This window comes from Rutidosis leptorrhynchoides, chromosome 7 (genome assembly GCF_046630445.1).
Source record: "Rutidosis leptorrhynchoides isolate AG116_Rl617_1_P2 chromosome 7, CSIRO_AGI_Rlap_v1, whole genome shotgun sequence".
Classification (NCBI taxonomy): domain Eukaryota; kingdom Viridiplantae; phylum Streptophyta; class Magnoliopsida; order Asterales; family Asteraceae; genus Rutidosis; species Rutidosis leptorrhynchoides.
The window spans coordinates 7374340-7389159 of record NC_092339.1 but is presented as its reverse complement, the minus strand read 5'-3'; the positions used below and the strand labels follow the sequence as shown (position 1 = coordinate 7389159).

The window sequence follows — 14820 nt, the reverse complement described above, 5'->3', positions numbered from 1 at the left end:
AGTGGAATACGGTTGCTCTATTCGTCTTTCTTTCTCTATTAGTTTTTATTTATATGCCATCCATCCATCCATCCATCCATCTATCTAATAAAACTTGGTTGGTTGATATTCTAGGAGGCTATTATAATCTGTATCGACAAATCTGAATATATGGACCATTTGGACAATGAACATAGCTATTTTCTTCAACTTAATTGTGTTCGATCGTATTGCCGTGCTAAACTCAAGGTATCTTCTTTATGAATGACCTCATAGTATTTTTGATTATGTTCAAATTATACTCGATACTCTGTACATTGAATCATATATTGGTCTGTATCTGACTTGTGTTAAAATTTAAATAAAAGAGAGCCCTAGTTAATTATATCCGGATCCAATGGTTTATCAGGTTAGCCATAATATAAGTTATATACTACAATAAAGTGGTTTTTTTTCATGTATAAAACATCCTGTATATCTGTTTGGTTCCGGTATTTTATTTTACTTTTTAAAATATTTATTATTTATTAGTTTAGGGTAACATCTCATTGTGCATTTGACATATCACCAAATGTTGCAATTGTTTTTTTACAGTCCAATCAGATTAATTATAACCTTGGAGGTTAGCTTTATACTTGGTCATGTTTTTTTATATCTTACATATCGCAAGATTTTAGTTGTAATTGTAGGCTAGGATCATTTTATTTAACTCAGTTTCACCTTGTTTGTTTCTCAGCTCGATCTGTATTAGGTGGTGAGTTGAATTTTGTAACAACGCTGATTACTTCCCGGTTCATGATTTCTAGATATCCATATAATAATGAAGACTTAAAAAGGATTATTTTCTTTGTTGGAGGGTATGTGTTTGGTGATTGTCATGCTTAAATAAATGTTTCAGCTGACTACTACTATGTATCTATCTACTCGTAAAGACTAATAATAGTATGTTATGTTTGCTCTTAATTAATAATTGCCTGCCAGTCCTGTTACTGAAAGTATTGAACACGCGGAGGCGTTTGGCAAGGCAGTAAAACAAGAAGGTATAGCTGTTGATGTTGTCAACTTCTATCCAAAGGAACGGAAGGACGGTTATTGGGCGAGGGTGCTTGATGCATTTGTTGCTGCTGCTAATAATAATAACAACAGCCACATTAAACATGTTCGACCTCATGCTTGGACACTTAGTACTGACGTCCTATCCAGGTTGGGTTTTTACCATCATTAATATATATTACTAGAGTATTGTACGTGCATTGTATGTATTTTGATTACTATTTGTTAATGATACTGCAAGAAATTCAGAAATACTACCTGGTGCTTCACTGGCAGAAGAGGAGATCCGGCGCCTCGAGACGAATACTCCAACATCATCTAAAACAGTTGGAGTGGAACAACCTGGTAAACATAATGAACTTTACAACATATCTACTGTCACCAATTCCGCAATCATTAGCTCTATTACAAGTGATATAAATGGGGAGATAGCAAGTGAAATAAATGTCAAAGATGTTAGGGGGAAGAAGAAGCAAGTTGCTGCTACAAATTATGGTGATGATGACGACGACGATGATGATGATGATAAATATGACATTGATGATGATGATGATGATGAATATGTGGAAGGTGAGCAAAGGAATGAAAAGGCGAAGAAGGTGGGCAAGGGAATGTGGTTAATGGTGGCTGTTGTTTGTTACTTATTTATTTATAACCTTGGTTAACACTTAGCGAGGAGGTGGCATAATATGAAGAAGTTGTTGGCCAAGGGGAATATGGTTGCTGTTTGATCCATGCTCGCTGTTGCTGCTGACGATGATGAATTGTATAGTTGATGAATTAATAGTTAAATGGATTCAGTTGACCACGTTACTCAATTCACATAACTTAGATGTTGGTAGAAAATCGTCTATATATTAAAAAAATTGTTTTAATAATTTACGATTAGAATACAGATATCATCATAACATTGATTGAAAAAAAATTACAGTGGACATTTTTTGTTTATCAATTGTACAAAGTACAGTGTGAGTATCGTTTCACTCGAATAATCAAGAAAAAAAACAAAAAAATTTACATACAAAAGAAAATAGAAATACACAAAAAACTAATATAATGATGGATGGATTGTAGTTTGAGTGTTCCAAACTACACACTTAAAGAGGTTCTTTTAGTATTTATAACTATAACTATATAAGTAATAAGTAACAAGTAGAAAATCGACAAATCAGTATCCCTAATCGAGATGCGTCAACAAAAATCTGTAACCTTACGCGAATGAAACCATAACCTTTCATTGATTACATCGTGAAACTTCCAACAGCCGATGAAATCGGTGATAAAATCAGGCGATTAAACTCTAATTTGTCACAAACACATCCATTAGTCACGAACATAAAACCATCAAATCGAAAAAACTCTAATCTCACGTCGTAATCGCACAAACCAGCATAAAAAGCTTTAAGAGTGAACTGAAAGGTAAATGAGGGGTAATTATTATAATTAATAAGCCAAGTGTTTAAAACGACAATGAAGATATCGATTTTTATACACAAACAACATCGCATGCTTTGGCTATACTCCCTCCCAGTGGCGATTTTAGGATTAGAACTCAATGAGTCTTGAAATTTCATATAGTACTAATTTTATTTTATTCATATACTATTTTAGTAGTTGTTTACCTTTATAAAATTATAAATTCGGACAATATGTAGAGTCCAAGTAGTTAAATTTAGTCGTGTCTTATACATCTTAAAAGAAAAACTATAATTCGCAAAACTATATGAGATCCTACAGTTAAATTTAGTGGTTTTCTATACAATTTAAATGATATTTTCTGCTAAAAATTTTTAACTAATGGTGCCCAGTGATCTCACGGGTCATAACTTACATTTTCTGCGTTACATAATAAGTGTCATGTATTGACTTTTTAAAAGTTTTCATTTTTGTCTCTGATCTTAAATATTTTTTATTTGTATTATATTATATAATAGTTGATAATAAAACGGATATCATTAAAAAGTATATTTAAAACCAAATCCACTCGTATAATATTTATCAGATATTATATAACACAATATTTAAAGTCACAGTTGATAAATAAACACTTTGAAAAATCAAAACAACACATTTTATTATGAAATAAATGGAGTAATAATTAGTATTAGTAATTATGGCTAAGTTGATCGACTTGAAGTAAAACACTTCCACTCAAACACATACTCCGTTCATTATAAAGCATTATCATCGCATCGTATAACTCGTATAGGACAATCTTTAATCATGAGGGCAAAAATGGCAGAGTATGGTTGAGGTATTTGGCGAACATGCTGATAAACAGTAAAATAATGGAGTGTCGTGTTAAGTGACGTGTTCGGAGATATTTTAAAATATGATTGGAAGTTGGTTGAAAAAGAGAATAAAAATTTTTAAAAACATATTAAATTAATATTATAAAATACAAAATAGAGTTGCGCGTCATAAAATGTTCCCGTGGTTGAATTAGCACGCAACACAACAAATGGATGAGCACACCAAACTAGAGGCGTGATCGTCCAAGAATCTTGCCCAACATGCACGTTAGACCATATATAATAGTCCGTCAATATTTGGTGTTAGATGAGGTGTAATAAACATGGCAAAACGGACGAAAGCTTACGGAGCCTAACGGAGTGTCAGTTGGATTTCTGAGGAAAAAAAAATTGTCACTTCCGCCTTCAACCGATCAATGATTTTTCTGAGTTAATAAATATGTTTTTTATAATTAATTTATTTTTTCCGACACAAGTTTCAATCATATTTTACTACATTACTCTACCCAAAATTTGACACAAAAAACTGACACAACGGTTTAAAAATGTTAGAAACTAACATTCCCATTTATAGTCAAGTTGCACTTTTTGACAAAAAAAAAAAAAAAAAAATGCACTAGCTGCCCGTGACGTTACATTTTAAAGATGGTCTAATAGCCAAAAAGAAAGCAGGTGAATATTTCAATACCGAGAATACCCCTGCACAAACATTTTATTACACTTTCGTCCTTATGCAAGTACAAATTACAACCGCAGTTTTATAAACATTTTTTTATTAATATCGCAAAGCGCCTCCAACCAACAGGCAAACAGCAGCAGTGAGAAAGCACTATCAAGTACGTTTAACCACGGCACTAACGCCGGCGATTATTTTTCCGGTTACTTAATCGTGAAACACAGGTTGGCAATTTCTCATCACCGGCGACACATAATTTGCACTCACTTCATCAATTTCTTTTCATTAAACATGTACCGTTCATTGTGTCTGTACACGTATTTTTCAGTTTTTAACTGATGTAATCGATCTACACAATACGTATTTTAGCTTCTTTGTTTGGCGTGGACATTTCAATTTTAATCTATAATTTTATATAGATATGGATGGATATAGATCTACTATGTTTTTACTGTTGTGGAATTGAAGTCAATTTGTGATTTCTGTAGTTATTTAGCTATTAGTTGTGAAAATATTAATCTATTTTGTTTGGTTATTTAGTTATCGTGTTATTTGATGCAAAATTGAGATGGTATTCAATAATTTCAGCAATTAATTGACAAATATAAATAGTTACTGAAACCAGTTAAATCTGAAATTATGTTGAAATTGTAGTAAAAAAGCACATGCCATATGTTTGGATTATATATATGGATGTGTATCTAAATATGTGTAAGGAGGGAATAGTTAGATACTTAATTGATAAAATTACTGATTATTTTGGTGACTGTATTTTAGGCTAGTTTTGACTAAATTGCTATCTTTGAATAGGTCAACTTTGGGAACATTAATATATCATTGAAGATGTCTTCAGGACGCATTTAGCTGAGATGAAGAACACTCAGGTTATGATTTTTATGCTTTGAACCTCATATTATATTATTATATTACATATTTTTTAGATTATTTTGTAGCGCTTTTTATACAGATTCATGTATCGTGGCAACACGTAATTGTTTAATACCATAATATACACTAATTTGTATAAGAGGGAGAGAGAATAAGGTTCCCTCCATGCTTACAAGAACACACTGAAATTTAGGTTAGGACTTTAATGGAAAAGAATATGACTTATTTTAATGTTTGATGGTTAAGGCTTGGTTAAGATTGCAATGAACGCAGTGCTATTGATTTTATATATATTTAAGATGTAACATCAATTATAGATGAAGAGTCTGACATTAAGAAGCCATGCAGGAGTCTTTGGATACACCTGAAACACAACACATAACCCAAGCTTCTCACGAGTCTCAAAGTGACCAACATAATAATGCAGCAGAAGCTCCTGTTCCTGATTCTGGGTCGGTCTCAATTTCGAGTAATGACAACAGAAAAGTTTCTCGGGAGGATATTGAACTTGTATGGCAGTTTTTAATTTCTATATTCTAAATTGCATAACTGGATTTCTTTCAGAATTGCAAAAACCTCAAGATTCGCCTATACTAACATGTTCCCGAATATTGCAGGTCCAAAACTTGATAGAACGCTGTTTGCAGCTGTATATGAATAGAGATGAGGTGGTGAAAACTCTATTAAATCGTGCGAGGATAGATCCTGGTTTTACAACTTTAGGTAACAAGTTTAACCAAACTCCAGTTTATATGATATTATTTCAGTTTCACCATTGTATCACATATATTTCTGACATTCCACACTGTGTTTGGAGTGTTACTGAGTTTTTAAGGCACAAAGCTTTAATAGAATATGTATTTTTTTTTCTTTTCTTTTCTTTTTTACTTTTTTATTGATGCTTCACACCTTATTAGTTTGCTGTCAGTTATGTCTATTCCACTGCAATAATTTCTTATCTAGTTATCTATCATGCATTGATATGTAATTGGACATTTTCAACATAATCATGATATCATGTTTACTACTTTAAAGTTTTATTTTTGGTTGTAGTTTGGCAGAAATTAGAAGAAGAGAACGCGGACTTTTTCAGAGCGTATTACATAAGGTTAAAACTGAAGAAGCAGATCATCCTTTTCAATCATTTGCTTGAGCATCAATACCACCTGACAAAGTATCCAGTGCCTCCAAAGCTACCTTTGGCTCCCATACACAATGGGATTCATCCCATGCCTGGTAACCTTCTACTATTACTATCTTCTGACAATGGGGAAGTTTATAAAGTCATAGCTTCACTAAAGGATTGTAAACTATAACATACAAAATGTATACTATTATCGAGGTTATGCTGTTTTAAATGAGTGCAATATCTATTGAGTATTGTTACTAAAAGATTGTAAACAATAAAACTCTTTGTGGTGCAGTTAACAACTTACCTATGGGGTACCCCGTTCTACAACAACCTCCAATGGGAACTACAGGTCAGCCTCATATGGACTCCATGGGTATGTCCAGCTGTCACGTGGTCAATGGAGTGCCTGCTCCTAGTAATTTTCATCCCATGCGTATGAACTCTGGAAACGAGTGAGTTTCAACTGTCATTTATTCTCATCTTTCATGAAATTTTGATAAAATGTAAATTTGAAAAATGTTATGATACCAACGTTATTTCGTGACATCATCCTTACGTGTGCTGATTGCTGTTTTATTTGTCTTGAAGTATGGTAATGGACACCGGTGCAGGTGGTGTGACACCTAATCCAGCTAATGGGGCCATTTCACCCATGTCTGATATGCCTATAAGTCCTACTTCAGTGGCCTCAAGTGGTCATTTCCCTTTTACTGCGTCTGAATTATCAGGAATGGGGGTAGACACGTCAGCACTTGACACAGCATTTACATCTGATGTGGCAAGTTCAGTAGGATTGCATCTACCACCAGATAATGGGAATTCTAGATCTTTTGGTCAAATTCCCTGGAATTTCAGCCTTTCAGATCTAACAGCAGACTTGTCGAATCTTGGAGGTAATTTGGATAAACTTATATGTTATCGTTGTATCTATATTTTAATTATTCATCTCTTTTGTTTGGATTATTATTGCCTCAATTATTTATTGTTTCCCTCAACGTTGTTTCCAGATCTAGGAGCTCTTGGAAACTATCCCGGTTCACCCTTTTTGCCTTCTGATTCAGATATATTACTTGATTCTCCTGATCAAGAGGACATTGGTAAGGACACTGTTTACTTATTCCATCTTACTCTATTAAGATTCCTAAGTTTTACTCTCACCATGTAGTCAAAATTTACTGACTTATAGCCAGTTCAATACATTGTGTGTTGTATAGCTGTAAACTTGAATAAGTTAGTGCTAAGAATGCCTTCTATAATTTAATTATGCTACAATCAACTTTGTTATCATTAACGTTACCGAAATTTTATTTTCAGTGGATGAATTCTTTGTTGATTCTGTTCCTGGACCGCCATGCTCACAGTCTGATGAAGATAAGCCCTAATGTAACGTTAAGTGTCTCTATCTCGAGAAACTATTTAGGAAAAGGTAACATAAGGGTCCGGTTATCATGGACCGTTGGATGGTTACTGTTATGTTAATTTCATTTGTTGCAACTTTAAGCATATATCACACATTTTGAACCTTTGCAATTTGATAATCTTTTAAATAGTGGTGCCATCCAATCTATGCACTATTTATGTATTCTCTAATTTGCTACTGCACATGTAATTATACCTGTACTTCATGATTGCGGTAAGGAATTATGAGCAAGAACTAGAGGTGATAAAATGGGTGGTCGATGAGCTCAGGTTGGTTACCAACACGTCACAATTGGGTTGGGTCAATCTTATAACACTTATCTGTTCTTCAATTTTTACATTAAGTTTATGTTTCAAATTCGAATATGATAAGATTTTAGAAAACTACTCCGTATAACATTTCAACCATAATGATAACTATGAACCAAATGTTCAAATATCTGGTAGGTTTGACTAATTTGGATGTCATTTGACCTTTCAAAAGTAAATATAACTTTTTAAACCATCTTAACATAGATGAGGTAAAGCAGAACTTTAAAACACAAAGCTGAAAAATAGAATGCGGTGAAGGTGGATCGAACACCTGACCTTCAGATCTTCAGTCTGACGCTCTCCCAACTGAGCTATCCCCGCATTTTGTTTGTTTATGTACACTTTATTATTTCAAGTAACATTTTAATAACGATGCAAGTATTTGTCATAGTGATGTCATTTTATTCTAAAATTTTTAAAGCCAATCTCTTTCAAACAATAATGTAATGTGATTGTTTAGGCACATTTGTTACGTTGACAAATTGTATACTCTTCTTATTGTAGCATATGACCAAATCAACTCTAGTGCAAAGGACGGCTGGCAACGTATTAAGCAATATTCAGAAACAAACAAATGCAACGTATTTACAAAAAAAGTGTAACTAGAAACTTCAATTCCAAATTTTCTTACAACTTGCAATCAATCACAATGACATCTATAGTACTCCCTTTGTGTCAATTTAAAATTGCACACAGCTACTAAAATATACAATTATTGGGTGTTGCATTTCAGATATCTTTTCATCCATGTATAAACTGACACTTATTATGTACAAATCAAATATTACGAAGTAAGGCATTTGTTAGTCCAAGAAGAATTAAAACAAATCAATGAATATGTCCCATACCTATATCACAAAAGATGTGATCCCACGATGGTTAAATTGTATCACAAGAGCATGTTCTAAAGTCTCACACAACGGGTACACTCAGTGGCGGTACCAGGATTTCAAGTCACCGGGGGCAACAAAAAAAAAATTAAAACCGTGGCAATTTTTTGGGCAAAATATGGAGATTTTGGGGCAAAAAATGGAGGTTTTGAAGCAAATTATGGAGGTTTTGGGGCAAAATTTTAACATTTGTGGACAAAATTTGAAGGTTTTGGGATAAAATTTGAAGATTTTTGGGCAAAATTTAAAGGTTTTGGAGCATAATATGTAGGTTTTGGGGCAAAAAAAAAAAATTCACTGTGGCAAAGTCGAAAAATCCAAAAATTTTACACTGAAAATTGCAAATCTACTTGGAGCGGCTGCCCCCGCCTGTCCCATTAAAAACCGCCCCTGGGTACACTCCTAGCAATAGGGAACCTAAAGACATAACTAAGGTAATGTCCAAAACTATCACTACAACTATTGTAGTCATGCAATTTAACCACATAGTTTGCTCATGAAGTGACACATCTAAAAAAAAATGAATAAATAAAAATCCGTTTGAAATCTGGATTCTAAGTGATCCGTAAATAAAACTGCTAGTCTTTTACAATTTCATTTACGAATGATGAAGATATTAATTGATGTTGTGTTCCTCCTAATTCAAAGAATACAGAACAATATTGGGATAAGTATTTGTTTTATTATTTCTCTCTTAATTGTTTACATATTGGTTACAACTAAGAGGCATGTCCTTCCCTATCTTTCCTCTACTCTATTTATAATCAAAATAAAGGAAGCAAAATATCCACATGATGTCCACTAACTCTTTTACAGATAGTTGAGAATCATGTTACCCATTGGAAAGAATAAAAATGATTACAACCATTTCTCCCATCTTTCCTCCACTTTACTTATAATAAAATAAAGGAAGCAAATTGATGATGTCCATTAAGTCTTCTTCATGTGAACCTTGAGAGAATCATGCACATGCTGGAGAAAATCATACGTCTCCAAACCCTCTTGATTTCCCTCGTCCTATTTTCTCGGAGTTGGTTAACGATTTACTCGGATCATACGCCCCTTCTCCGGCAAGGATCAACGCCTGTGGATCCTAAAGAAATAGATGAGGAAAACGTGTTTTCCCCACCTCTTCCGAGAACCATTTCGCAGTACTCGGAAGTTGCCCAGCAACTCCAATGCGATAAGCTTTACGTTCCCCACGACGAGTAGAACTAGACTTCCGTTCGACAATGGTGTCTTCCTGTAATACTTTTTCTTGATCTGTAACCAAATCGTCAACCGAAGGCAACCCTTCTTCAACCTCATCATCTAACATCGATGGCTCGAAGAGTTTGAGCTTATCCACGTTGACGACTGAGTACAACTCCATGTACGCTGGTAATTCGAGACGATACGCATTTTCACCAATCTTTTGAAGGATGCGAAACGGCCCGTATCGAATGGGTTTTAATTTCTTGTGATCCCCCTTCAACCGATCCTTTCCCAGATGGAGCCAAGCCAAATCCCCAACTTGGAAATTTCCTTGAACTCGGTGACGATCATGTCGTGCCTTGTATCTTTTTTGTGATCGTAAGAACTGTTGTTCAACTTCAGTATGTATTTTTCGAACACGATCCAAGAACCGTGTAGCTCGATCATCTTCCTTGGACTCCTTTTCATGAGAGTCTAAATTTTCGACAGTAAATTCCATATCAAAGGGACTATGGGGCAAAAAACCAAAACAAACTTCAGCAGGAGCTTTGTTATGCGACCCGTGTACCGTATGATTGATTGCAAACTGGATAAATGGAATACTTTCATCCCATGTCTTCGGATGCTTGGCGTTATACCCACGTAAAAGATGTACGACCGAACGATTAACTACCTCTGTTTGACCGTCGGTTTGTGGGTGAAACGCGGTACTACGCTTCAATTTGGTATCCATCTTGTTCCATAACGAGCACCAAAATTTGCTTAAAAAACGTGAGTCCCGATCAGATATAATTGACATAGGTAGTCCAAAAATGACCCAAACTTTCACAAAGAACACATGGGCTGCTTCTTCTCCTGTAATGGTTTTCTTACATGGAATAAGAATTACCATCTTTGAAAACCTGTCAACCACAACAAACAAATAATCGTTTCCTTTTCGTGTTCTCGGTAACCCACCAACAAAGTCCATGGAGATACTCTCCCAAGGACGTGTAGGCACCGGCAATGGGATATACAATCCCATTTTCCGATTCGAGGGTTTTGTGGTGCTACACAAAGTTCAACCACGCACAAAGCGTGCGACATCGCTTTGCATCTTCGGCCAAAAAACATAACGTTGTAAATGTTGTAGCGTTTTGGTAACCCCGAAGTGACCAGCCACCTTAGAGGTGTGAGCCTCTCTGATCTAGCGAATACACTCCTCAGTTGGTACACACAACATTGTTCCTTTGTACAACAAGTTATCTTTCCATGAGTAATTAGATAACTTGTTATTTTCTATTTCAACCACAATTTGTTTAAAGTCAGGATCATTTTTATAGGCTGTAGAATAATCTTCGTGGAATACTTGATGGATCTGCATTAACACAGTCAAACATAAAGGTGCCACTGGTGGTCGTGAAAGCATGTCAGCGAGCTTATTGCTCACTCCTTTCTTATACTTGATCACCAAATGAAACTGCTGCAGGTACGTCATCCACTTCATGTGTCGGGCTTGTTGCAACTTCGCCTGACTCTGTAAATACTGCAATGGTTGATGATCCGTGTGTACCACAGTCTTTTTCTCGAGTAAGTAACAACGCCAATGTTTAACAGCTTGGTGTAGCGCCAATAGTTCCTTGTCATAGGTGGGGTAATTGCGTTGTGCTCCTTGAAACATCTCCGAATGGTAGGCAACCGGTCGCCTATCCTGAAGTAATACCGCACCCATGGCATACCCTGAGGCATCTATCTCTAGCTCGAAGGGTTGCTGCAAATTGGGTAGTGCAAGAACTGGGGCTTCACTGATCTTCTTCTTAAGTAATGCGAACGTCTCGTCATGTTTAGGTGACCATTCGAACTTGCTTTTCATCTTTGTTATAGCATGTAGTGGAGCAGCTATGATGGAGAAATGGCGTATGAATTTGCGAAGGTATTGGCACGCACCCATAAAACTCCTCACTTCAGTTACGGACTTGGGACGTGGCCAATCTTTTATGACTTTTACCTTCCCTGAATCCACTTTTAAATTGCCCCCACCTACTACAAAACCAAGATACACTAAACTTTTTTTTAGCAAAATCACATTTGCTTCTGTTCAAACGTAATTGTTGTTGTTGGAGCACTTCAAATACTCTTTGTACATGCTTCAAATGTTCAGCCTCTGACCTGCTATAGATAAGAATATCATCCAAATACACAACTACGAAATCATCAATAAACGGACGAAGAATATCATTCATTAGTCTCATAAAAGTTGCCGGCGCATTACACAAACCGAATGGCATAACAAGCCATTCGTATAATCCTTGTCGGGTTTTAAACGCCGTCTTCCACGTATCTTCATCGCGTATCCGCACTTGATGGTAACCAGAACGTAAATCGAGCTTTGTAAAAATCACAGCATGCTTCAATTGATCGAGAAGATCGTCTATCCTGGGAAGAGGATAACGATTCTTTATGGTGATTTTATTGAGTGCCCGGTAATCGATACACATTCGCCATCCTCCATCTTTCTTTGGCACCAAGATAACGGGAGAACCGCATGGAGAACAACTGGGTTTTATGACCCCGGCTATGATCAATTCCTCAACGTGCTTCTTGATCTCCTCATTTTCTAATACTGAGGTCCGATACATTCCAATATTTGGAAGGCTGCAATCAGCTACAAGTTGAATGTCATGACTTATTGACCGTTCTGGTGACAAATTTGATCTTTCCTCAAATAAGGAACAATACCTTTGCATTAATTCCCCAAATGGGTTAGTAACATTAGTATAATTCGAGTTAAGGGTGAATACCTCAACTTCATTCTTCACAGGTCGTAGTATTAATAAAACAAAGCTTTTTGAGGTACTAACAATTCTCCGAATCTGGCCCGAAGCAACTAGATCAACTGTAGGTTGTGTTTGGTGATTCTTGACAATGAACATCTGACCATCTTTTTCAAACTGATATCGTTGTTCGCGACAGAAAAAGATAGCATTCCGTTCCCATAAATAAGGACTTCCAAAAATCACTTGACATATGTCTAGCGGGACCACTTCGCAAACAATCTCGTCAATGTATTTACTAGTTATAGCAAAACGGAACTTACATTGATGAGTCACCTTGGTGTCGGTGTTTTGTTGGATCCATCCTAATACGTATGGTCGAGGATGCGGAGTGGTTTCTAAGCCTAACTGCTTCACCAGGTTTGCGGAAATTAAATTTTTTTGACTACCCATATCAATAATGGCCTCCACCAACTCGTGTTTCACTTGTATCCGCAACGAGAATAGTTCTTCTTTTTCGTCGACTTCGGACCTGGTGGGTGTTCCTGATGTTTTAGCCATTAGTGCTAGACTTTTATCTACCCCTTCGACATCTCCGAGTTCAACAGCTTCATTAACTCTAGTCGTAGCAGTAGTTTTTTTTCTTTTATCTTTGCTCCATTTTTTTGGAAATAATGAAGGGTCTGCCTTCCAACATTTCTCCTTGACATGCCCTTCAATTTTACAGTGATCACAAAACCTTGTCTCACTTGTGATAGTTTTTGTTTTCTGTTTTGAAACTTCTTTTTTGAACGTTCCATTGCTCGATCCTCCTTTCGTGCGATCATCAAATCGTTGACCACTCATCCTGTTCTTTTGTTCAATTGCCATTGCGATACCACTGGCGTCTGAAATTTTTGAGACAGAATGTAGTCGTAACTCTGTCCGGACTGATCGAGTCAAACCAGCTACATACTTGGTAAATGTTTCTTCTCCGTCGATTTGGATACCCAAAGAGACAGCGAGCCTTCGGAATTCGGTAGTGTATTCTTGTACTTGTTGCCCTTGTTGTTGGCGCATATTGTGCCAACGCGTCCACCGGTCTTGAGAATATCCCATCGGGTAGAATTCCCGACGTAGAAGCCGAGTGAACTCAGGCCACTTCACTTCATCATCGTCCAATGTTTTCAAGTGGGAATTCCACCAGGCCAGCGCATGGCTGGTTAGCTTAAGACGGGCAAAAGAAACCTTTTCTGCACTCTTGAACCCGTAGAGAGTGAAGTATGTTTCTAGTTGATCGATCCAGGAATCTAAGTTCTCGGCGTCCACGACTCCGTCGTAGGTGGGAATATCAATCTTAGCTTCAACTTTGAAAGGACGATTCATATTCCTTCTTCTCGATGAACTAATTTCTTCTTCCGGTTCATCTTCCGTATCAGTCTTCATGTCTGACTCTACTTCTTTTTCTTTTACGGGGGTAGCATGAGCTTTGGGTTTCGATTGCAATTGAATCCAGTTTAACACCGATTCAAGTTGGGAAGTAAGCTTGTCCACCTTAGCGGAAAGCTCATCTTGGATGGGTGGAGTTTGCTCGCTTCCTTCCATGGACGTCGATGTGTTTCCTTTTGTTGATTTTCTGTGTCGATGAAGCACTAACAGTGACTCGCCGGTAGCTTGATAAACCGATTTAGTTTGCACCATACACAGGTTAGGAATGGCGGCTCTTGATACCACTTGATCCGTAAATAAAACTGCTAGTCTTTTACAATTTCATTTACGAATGATGAAGATATTAATTGATGTTGTGTTCCTCCTAATTCAAAGAATACAGAACAATATTGGGATAAGTATTTGTTTTATTATTTCTCTCTTAATTGTTTACATATTGGTTACAACTAAGAGGCATGCCCTTCCCTATCTTTCCTCTACTCTATTTATAATCAAAATAAAGGAAGCAAAATATCCACATGATGTCCACTAACTCTTTTACAGATAGTTGAGAATCATGTTACCCATTGGAAAGAATAAAAATGATTACAACCATTTCTCACATCTTTCCTCCACTTTACTTATAATAAAATAAAGGAAGCAAATTGATCACATGATGTCCATTAAGTCTTCTTCATGTGAACCTTGAGAGAATCATGCACATGCTGGAGAAAATCATACGTCTCCAAACCCTCTTGATTTCCCTCGTCCTATTTTCTCGGAGTTGGTTAACGATTTACTCGGATCACCAAGGGCGTAAAACAAATGATTGGACTAACCTCACTCGATTAGGTCGAATGAATTA

At 36.2% G+C, this 14820-nt stretch overlaps 3 protein-coding genes and 1 non-coding gene across 5 annotated transcripts; 2 read left to right on the top strand and 2 right to left on the bottom strand.

Annotated features, from left to right (window-relative positions):
* The first annotated feature begins 376 nt into the window (after nucleotides 1-376).
* On the top strand, nucleotides 377-1697 carry LOC139857946 (uncharacterized). Its single transcript, XM_071846792.1, has 5 exons — nucleotides 377-388; nucleotides 511-601; nucleotides 716-836; nucleotides 961-1182; nucleotides 1274-1697. The coding sequence occupies exons 1-5, from the start codon at nucleotides 377-379 to the stop codon at nucleotides 1695-1697; spliced, it is 870 nt and encodes a 289-aa protein (XP_071702893.1).
* A 2373-nt stretch (nucleotides 1698-4070) lies between these two features.
* On the top strand, nucleotides 4071-7521 carry LOC139857893 (uncharacterized). Of its 2 annotated transcripts, none has more exons than XM_071846743.1 (9): nucleotides 4071-4184; nucleotides 4771-4844; nucleotides 5197-5358; nucleotides 5466-5571; nucleotides 5902-6084; nucleotides 6273-6432; nucleotides 6569-6873; nucleotides 6988-7077; nucleotides 7295-7521. In XM_071846743.1, the coding sequence occupies exons 2-9, from the start codon at nucleotides 4830-4832 to the stop codon at nucleotides 7360-7362; spliced, it is 1089 nt and encodes a 362-aa protein (XP_071702844.1). In that variant the 5' UTR covers nucleotides 4071-4184; nucleotides 4771-4829; the 3' UTR covers nucleotides 7363-7521. The 2 variants fall into 2 exon arrangements, with proteins under 2 accessions (XP_071702844.1, XP_071702845.1); XM_071846744.1 differs by having other exon boundaries at nucleotides 4107-4184; nucleotides 4776-4844.
* Nucleotides 7522-7959: 438 nt separating this feature from the next.
* TRNAF-GAA (transfer RNA phenylalanine (anticodon GAA)) lies at nucleotides 7960-8032 on the bottom strand. The gene has a single exon. It is a non-coding gene; the product is annotated as a tRNA-Phe (tRNA).
* Nucleotides 8033-10981: 2949 nt separating this feature from the next.
* LOC139857943 (uncharacterized) lies at nucleotides 10982-14228 on the bottom strand. Its single transcript, XM_071846790.1, has 2 exons — nucleotides 11861-14228; nucleotides 10982-11814 (listed from the first exon to the last, which is right to left on the bottom strand). The coding sequence occupies exons 1-2, from the start codon at nucleotides 14226-14228 to the stop codon at nucleotides 10982-10984; spliced, it is 3201 nt and encodes a 1066-aa protein (XP_071702891.1).
* Nucleotides 14229-14820: the final 592 nt, after the last annotated feature.

Bases quoted from the DNA above. Each gene is read 5' to 3' on its own strand.
- LOC139857946 (XM_071846792.1), top strand. The intron at 602-715 runs GTTAGCTTTATA...TTTGTTTCTCAG, and splicing joins GATTAATTATAACCTTGGAG to CTCGATCTGTATTAGGTGGT. The intron at 1,183-1,273 runs GTTGGGTTTTTA...TGATACTGCAAG, and splicing joins AGTACTGACGTCCTATCCAG to AAATTCAGAAATACTACCTG.
- LOC139857893 (XM_071846743.1), top strand. The intron at 6,085-6,272 runs GTAACCTTCTAC...TTTGTGGTGCAG, and splicing joins TGGGATTCATCCCATGCCTG to TTAACAACTTACCTATGGGG. The intron at 7,078-7,294 runs GTAAGGACACTG...TTTTATTTTCAG, and splicing joins TCCTGATCAAGAGGACATTG to TGGATGAATTCTTTGTTGAT.
- LOC139857943 (XM_071846790.1), bottom strand. From the start codon at position 14,228: ATGGTGCAAACTAAATCGGTTTATCAAGCTACCGGCGAGTCACTGTTA. The intron at 11,815-11,860 runs GTGATTTTGCTA...GTTTTGTAGTAG, and splicing joins ACGTTTGAACAGAAGCAAAT to GTGGGGGCAATTTAAAAGTG.